At 33.4% G+C, this 7,592-nt stretch overlaps 3 protein-coding genes across 5 annotated transcripts in view; 2 read left to right on the forward strand and 1 right to left on the reverse strand.

The window, feature by feature from the left end:
- Nucleotides 1-134: 134 nt before the first annotated feature.
- Nucleotides 135-5,317, reverse strand: LOC108978074 (dihydroxyacetone phosphate acyltransferase). 3 transcript variants are annotated; one of them, XM_018948172.1, is made up of 6 exons: nucleotides 5,115-5,317; nucleotides 2,725-3,319; nucleotides 2,006-2,553; nucleotides 1,339-1,923; nucleotides 1,099-1,263; nucleotides 135-1,004 (listed from the first exon to the last, which is right to left on the reverse strand). In XM_018948172.1, the coding sequence occupies exons 2-6, from the start codon at nucleotides 3,257-3,259 to the stop codon at nucleotides 654-656; spliced, it is 2,184 nt and encodes a 727-aa protein (XP_018803717.1). In that variant the 5' UTR covers nucleotides 3,260-3,319; nucleotides 5,115-5,317; the 3' UTR covers nucleotides 135-653. The 3 variants fall into 3 exon arrangements, with proteins under 3 accessions (XP_018803717.1, XP_018803718.1, XP_018803719.1); XM_018948173.1 differs by having other exon boundaries at nucleotides 5,080-5,317; XM_018948174.1 differs by lacking the exon at nucleotides 5,115-5,317 and adding an exon at nucleotides 3,641-4,110.
- Nucleotides 5,318-5,643: 326 nt separating this feature from the next.
- LOC108978060 (fatty-acid amide hydrolase 2) lies at nucleotides 5,644-7,592 on the forward strand. The gene has a single exon (XM_018948155.1). The coding sequence runs from the start codon at nucleotides 5,883-5,885 to the stop codon at nucleotides 7,443-7,445; it is 1,563 nt and encodes a 520-aa protein (XP_018803700.1). The 5' UTR covers nucleotides 5,644-5,882; the 3' UTR covers nucleotides 7,446-7,592.
- Nucleotides 7,493-7,592, forward strand: part of LOC108978059 — a gene marked incomplete in the record, with an annotated part of 2,883 nt that continues 2,783 nt past the window's right edge. The window contains 1 exon segment of the mRNA XM_018948153.1: nucleotides 7,493-7,592.

The following is a 7,592-nucleotide window of genomic DNA, read 5'->3' on the forward strand; positions in this document are numbered from 1 at the left end:
CTTATTGCGATTTCTTATACGATTTATATAATATACATACATAAGTACATATGTATATACAAAAATGAATAGCTATTAAACATATATGCTTTTGCAACCGTGATACAAAAAAGGGATTGCCAAAAAATGATAGGAATGATTACGATTCAATTTTATTTTAAAATATGCTTCTTTGTGCGTAATTACAAGTATTTCAAAATAGAAATTATTGGTGCCCCTGACCTTTCAATTTCCCTTTCCTGTTCATGAAATTTTTAGTTTTATATTGGAAATAAATGTGGCAACCAGATGATCGTTAAGGGAGTAACATTTTTGAATTTGTAAATGCATAAAATCTCAAGTTCTGTCTAAAATTCAAGTCGTACTTAGCAAAATTGAAGAAGAATTTTTAAAACTGTCTTTTGAATGATATACATCACTTTAAAGCAAAAATCATAGTTCCACCCGAGTTATCCCTACTCCCCGCTTAACCAAAAAATTATACTGCATGCGCGAGAAATATTTGTTCAATGCACCTATGTTAATAACTAAATAAACAAACCGATGAATAAACGCATTGTTGGTAAAACAAAAACTAATACTAAAAACACAATAGCTACGTGGCAATTCCGGACATGGGAAAGCAGTTGATTTTTGCTACGTTGTTTTAATAGTTATAATTTAGATGGCATAGAGTTCATTTGAACGCTTGCTACCCGGTAGTATTGTTTGAATGGCAACAGCTGACAATAGCATAATAATTCAGCTTCCAGTGTCCGTAATGGTTTGCCAGGAGCATGCTGCAGTATTCCGCTCTCTTTGTTCTTCTCTATATAGCCAGTTTGTTGAAATGAGTTTAGTGCAATGTTCAAATTATCTAGAGCTAAACAGTAGGGATGCACATTGGTGACATGCTGTTGTTGCATAAGGTTTTCTATGCGCTTTTGCATGTGTATGAGAACATCTTTAGAACTGAATTCATCATATTTGTTATTGGAATGTGCGGAGCAAGTATCAAGTGGAAACTGTTTGAAATAACATAAAATTTATTGTTATTAGTATTTATTGTTTATAAAATATTACATTCCTGTAAGTAAATTTAAGGTATATTGCTTTTACCTCATTTACGGCCACAGCTAATTGGTAGTAGACGCATAGAAAAGGTGCTAATGAAGAAAGTATAACTTTCATACATTCATTTTCATTAATGGATATTTGACCGTTATGTGACGATATTTTTAGCATGCCATGCCTTGATAGTAGCAGCAGATTTCTATTGAATTCCTGAAACATAATTCAAGAATGGTTAATTTTAATATTGTCTGCCTGTATTAATGTCATTAGTTCAATGACTCTCACCTCCATATCTCGATTTGACTCAATTATAAATTCGTGCTTAAAAATGCCATCCAATAAAGTAACACGTTGCAATAAGTTTTCTACTACTTCTTCGTAAGTGCTAGACAAAGCTGTTGTTTTATCATCTCTGCCTTTTTGTTGGTCTGCCTGCAATTGCAATGCTGCTAATATAAGATATGCTGGTCGCGCAAGCCAAAACATGCAGGGATTTATGTAAAGCTGTAGTGCCAATGTGGGCACTGCCACTGCCATGATCTGTGGCAAAAGCGCGTGGGCCTTCAGTCTTTTAGTATCGATCTCCTGTGCAAGTTGTGCAGCAGCGACTTCAGTGAATTGCAGTCGGCCATTTTGAAAATTCACGATATTCGAATGTATTTCTACGGTTTCAATTATCTCAAATTTAAGCCGGTTCATATCGGTGGCCACATGTGCACCCAATTCTTCGAAAATTCGCTTTAGCTCAGCAATGCCAAGTGCTAATTCGTCAATGTTAACCGAACGATCCACATACAATTGACTAGCATAATATAAACACAGCAAGTTAAATGTACTAATAACGATGCCTCGCTGTTGTTGGTAAATTACCTATGTTATTCATTCAATGAGATATATAAATGTAAAATATGCAAATATACACTGTTAAAAATATACTTAAATATATTCTTACCTCATTGCCTAGTTTTTTAATTAAATCCAACTCTTTTCTGTCCAGTTTTTGCAAGTGCGCACCCACACTAGCACGCTGCATTCTATCTGCTCCTGTGTGTCCAAAAAATTTGCGCGCAGATATTGGTGCACCAAAATCTAGGTACATTTTTCCGAAGCGTTCGTCAATAATTTTAAGTGCTTTAAAAAATCCTTTTGTCGTTTCTTTAGGTTTTGGCAAGCCAAGCAATTCATAAACAAATAATTGCTCTTCGAGTAAGCGTTCATAGGATATACTTACTGGCACAATGGTTACATCTGTCACTTCGCCCGTAAAGTAGGGCAACAGTGCCATTGATAGCAAGCCTACCTTTGGAACGAGTGCCTTGAAGTTGCGGCTGCGCGTGCCCTCTATAAAAAATTCAACGCCGATGTGATAAACAGATATCAATGCATACATATATTCGCGAAAAATATCCCAGTAAAGCTCATCATTTGAGAATGAGCGACGCATAAAGAATGCACCGGTTTTTCGTAACATTGTTCCCATGCCGAACATTGCGTGAAAATCTATAAATCAAACAAATTAAAATCTTCTAAATTAAACACACAATATACAAAATTGTATATTGTATTGTATGTAATTAAGCCCTATGAGGCTCTATGTTCCACCTAGGAACTACGGGAGAATAAATATATACTATATATATGTAATTAAGCAGCAACAACATCTTTACTCACCCATTCCTGCCGCTATACCAGGTATTTCAATATCATAGTAGAAACAAATATATGACATTAATACAAAATCCATGTAGCTCCGATGACTGGGCAAATAGCAAACGGGGTTTCGTCCCAATTGATCCCGAACTCTCCGAATACTACGTGCATTAACGTAAATCCCTGATAGGATACGTTTTGATATAGCTGTTATAGCCATACCACACCATCGTATAATCGCTAAATTACGCTCCAATCCAATTTCATCTATTATATCTTTCACCTGCTTTTCAATATGCTTCACCGAGCAGTTATTTATTTGAGCATAATGTTCGATAATTTTGCGTACTTTCTCACTGCGAAATACGTGTCGTTTCAAAGACTGAGGATTCAGATAATGCTCGAATTCATTAGCCACTTGAGGTTTATACTCTTTCGTCATCACCACCTCTTTACCTTTAGCGACGATATTCTCAAAATCATCCATGTAAGTAGCGGCACTCGATGCTGCCCTAGAAGTTAAGAGGTCTGGAGATGATGGGGATATCCCCGTCATCTTTTATCCTTGACAACTTGTAAGTTCCAGCTAAAAGATCAATGGAAGATATACCCGATTCTGCAAATGCACGTATTTTAGTGAAAAAGAAACATAAATAATCAACATAAAATATTTAGCGAAATTTTAAATTTTAATTTGCAACAAATTTATCTAGTATTAATATTGTCGATTTCATAAACTTAAACTGAAATTATATTGCATAATGTGATAAAATGCTAGATATACGATACTGTTACACAGATATGATATTTCGATTGGCATGTAAACCTAAATTAAATTAAAAATTTTCGTATCAAATACCAAATGCCAATTATGCAGCAGTACGCAAAACGTATTATTTTATTTTTTTTAAATTTATTTCTATTTAGTAAAGTATACCTGTATAAAAGCAACTTGAATGTGTTCGTATATTCTGTTGATTGTTTTGCACCCATAGTTATTTTATTGCTTGCTAATGTTCACTGCCATAAAATTTGTAATTGCGTATATGCAGAGATCTTACAATTACTCTCTGTAGTAGCTTAACTGTTGCTAACATTGGTGCACATACCCAAATATATAAATAAAATCGACTTGATATTTGATTTTCTATTTATCCATTTGTTTATAAATGGACATATACTACTATATGGAAATGTTCACTTTTGGATTCCTTCGCCAGTTTCTTTTATCAGAATAATTGTTTACAGAACGTTATTTTAATGGTTCTAATTCTATAAGCTCAAGTGATATTCTAAAGTAAAAGGCGATTATGGTAAAGGTTCTAACCAAAGGTTCGAATTATTTTAATGTATTAACCCAATAAGTTCAGTTCAATTTAGTTTAAATCGTATATATAAACAAAATAAGATAATCATGCAAAACTTTATGCACATAATTTTTAAATTATATGAGTGTATTTTAGATTTTACAAAAACTCAAAAATGTATTCTATATATTTGCATTTAAGTTGGAAATTCTATTAGACAGGAAATATATATAAAATAGTATGTATGTACTGTGGTAACTAAATCCACAGACCTTAAATATATTTGAACTAGTTCATTGCAATTAATTAATTCAAAGCAAAGGTTGTTAAACATAACTTACATTTAATTCATTAAACCAAAGGTAGCCGGTACTAATTATAAAAATACAAATGTATGTATGTATTAAACTACTGTTCAATTGCACTTGTTATTACCGAAGCTCTTGCATTAACTTTGATATCGTTTACAGCAATGAATAACAACAATGAAAGTAGAATTTACTCTCTTTTAATTTTTGAAAGACAATGCAATTTAAATATTGCCTTTATTGCCTAGCTACAAAGCATGTTGTATACATCTTAAAAGTAATATATATATTTCACACACAACTAGCATTATTATTTTGAGAATGTTATTAATGATTTTACACCATTGCTTATACAATAAATTTTTGTTTTCCCCAAAGTGTTATTTTGCAACCAAAAAACTGCATTTCTATTACGCATTAAAATTGAATAAATTGCCCACGTAAAGTAATAAAGTTAGCAAACTATGGTACATAAACACCTTCACAAATGCGGCATATATTTTTGTAAAAGCAAATGTTCAGAGCTTGCATCGTACCACTGTAGTAAATTAATATTCCTACACACGTATAAAACATATATACCTGAAATAGAGGAAATTTATGTATATTTTTGTTATTCACTTTTTCGCTATTTGAAAAAAAAATTGAACAGAAGATGCCAGGATACTCTCAACTGATCACGTTAGGAAAGGTTTGTCATGCACACCCACCAAATATGCAAAACTACATATAAACGCATATACATACATATGTATACTAACGTTTGCATTCAATTTAGTTGAATATTTCTGCATACCTTTACGTAAGTTTATACACTTTAAGATGAAATTGTTTGCTTAACTTTTTTGGATGTTAAATATTTAGTTATGGCTTTAATGTGAATAATTAATTGAATGCAAATCTCGATAGCATCGAATTCCGGTTACGCGTTTCGCGTTTCGCGACAGAAAATCCATGACAGAAACTTAAACAATAGCAACAATATGAAGAAATATCAGGTGTAGCGAAATAACACAGCAACGATAACAAATCGCAAAATAAATCTACGGCGAATTGAAAAGTGTTGCTTTTCTTAAATCCCTACAATTACACATATAGTATAAGTAAATAATTTGAAAATTTGAATAACAAGCAACAGCTTTCGATTATTCATAAATGCATACATATTTTTCAAAAAATCTTAAGTAGAATCATTTTTACAATTTATTCTCTACATATTACAAAATTGTTATCAAATCCATGGTGCCACATACCATGCTCAAATCGGACGATTTAAGAAAACTGACAACACTGTATATTAATGTATTCCTAATCATCATTATCTTATAGTATCATTCATACTTATTGACTATAGTGAAACCAGGTGAAACCAGCCAATTAAATTGAATGGAGCTTCACATAAAAAAGTGCCAACGTATTTTCACACACAGCTTTTTACCTGCCTGCAATATCTATTAATAAATAGATGCATATACATAAGCAGGGTTTCGCACTGATTAATTGTATTATTATAATTACGTTGTGGTTCGTTAAAAATTAAATTGTTAAGTTTTGCACGACAACGATGAGTGTTCCAAAAAAGTCGACCCTCTCTACACTTATACAGATTTTGCATATTATTTCGGATACAATTTTGGAATTTATACTTGGATGGATTCTGGGTGTTAAACGACATGTATCAGCACCACAAAATAAGGATTACGAAGAACTACTATCGTCCAGCGCAGTGGAGCTTGCTAGCCTTATAAGGGAACGAAAATTACAATCTTATGATCTAGTTAAAGCTTATTATGAAAATTTACTTGTAAATCGTGATTTAAATGCTGTTGTTGACGGTCCATTTATAGAAGCAATTGAGGAAGCCAAGTTGATTGATGAACGTTTTAAAAATGGCGATATTACCGACGAGGAGCTAAAAAAAAAACCATTTCTTGGAGTACCGTTTACTACAAAGGATAGCACTGAGGTAGAAGGCAAATTGCATACACTCGGTTTGGTATCACGACGAAATGAACGTGGTTCAAAGGATGCCGAATGTGTGCGATTAATGAAAGAAGCTGGAGCTATATTATTGGCAACTTCAAATGTACCAGAAGTTAATAAATGGATTGAGACTCGCAATATGTTGATCGGTCAAACTAAAAATCCATATGACTACAGACGATCGGTTGGTGGTTCTTCGGGTGGGGAAGCTACTTTAATCAGTGCTTGTTGTACCGCATTTGGATTGGGCACAGATATTGGTGGCAGCATTCGTATACCAGCATTTAACTGTGGAATATTTGGGCATAAACCCACCAAAGGTGTAGTCAATATGCGTGGATGTACATTTCGAAGTGGAGATGAAGAAAACACAATGGTTGCCGCTGGACCAATGGCTCGGTATGCTGACGACTTACTTGAATTAATGAAAGTATTAACTGAACAAAAAATGGTTAAGGAACTGCAATTAGAAGAAACAATAAATTTAAAAAGTTTGCAATATTTCTACATACCATGTAATAACATGATACAATGTAATCCCATTGGAAAAGACGAACAAAATCTCATGATGAAAGTTTGTGAACATTTCACAAATTTATCAGGCTCCGATGTTAAATTAGCTACATTGCCGCATCTAGATATGACTGGAAAAATGTGGCGATACTGGATGACACAGGAGCCAGCAAACTTCAACAAATTATTGGGTAATGGAGAGGCACTTAATCCGTTTATCGAGTTATTCAAAAAACTATTTGGACGGAGTGACTTTACAATGGCAGCGATTTATTCCTTATTAGATGCTTTATTGCCACCTGAAAATGAATATAAAATACGGGAGGCAACAAGGATGTGTAAAAAAGCACTAGATGACCTACTCAGGGATAATGGTGTACTATTTTTCCATAGCTCTCCACGCACCGCTCCATTCCATTATTATCCTTTAGTCAAATTCACCGATTTTAGTTACTTTAGTATATTTAACGTTTTACATGTACCAGTAACTCAGGTGCCCATGGGTTTGGATTCAAGAGGCATGCCTATGGGTATCCAAGTTGTGGCTTCAGAAATGAATGATCGATTATGCCTACATGTCGCCAAGGAGTTGGAAAGAAAATTTGGAGGCTGGGTGAAACCATACAAATAAATAGAAGATTTCTACATGTTGTTTAAGTGTACTTTTTACTGTGTGACCACTGAAGTTAACTTCACTTTGAAACAAAGTTAAAAAATACGTAGGCTAAAATAGTAACTGGATGATGGGTTTACATTAAATTTTTTGATTAAATAAAAT

The sequence above is a fragment of the Bactrocera latifrons genome, unplaced genomic scaffold (genome assembly GCF_001853355.1).
Source record: "Bactrocera latifrons isolate USDA-ARS-PBARC rearing strain unplaced genomic scaffold, ASM185335v1 scaffold_117, whole genome shotgun sequence".
Taxonomy (NCBI): Eukaryota; Metazoa; Arthropoda; class Insecta; order Diptera; family Tephritidae; genus Bactrocera; species Bactrocera latifrons.

Bases quoted from the DNA above. Each gene is read 5' to 3' on its own strand.
- LOC108978074 (XM_018948172.1), bottom strand. From the start codon at position 3,259: ATGACGGGGATATCCCCATCATCTCCAGACCTCTTAACTTCTAGGGCA. The intron at 1,924-2,005 runs GTAAGAATATAT...TGAATAACATAG, and splicing joins TTAAAAAACTAGGCAATGAG to GTAATTTACCAACAACAGCG. The intron at 1,264-1,338 runs GTGAGAGTCATT...ATTATGTTTCAG, and splicing joins AGTCAAATCGAGATATGGAG to GAATTCAATAGAAATCTGCT.
- LOC108978060 (XM_018948155.1), top strand. From the start codon at position 5,883: ATGAGTGTTCCAAAAAAGTCGACCCTCTCTACACTTATACAGATTTTG.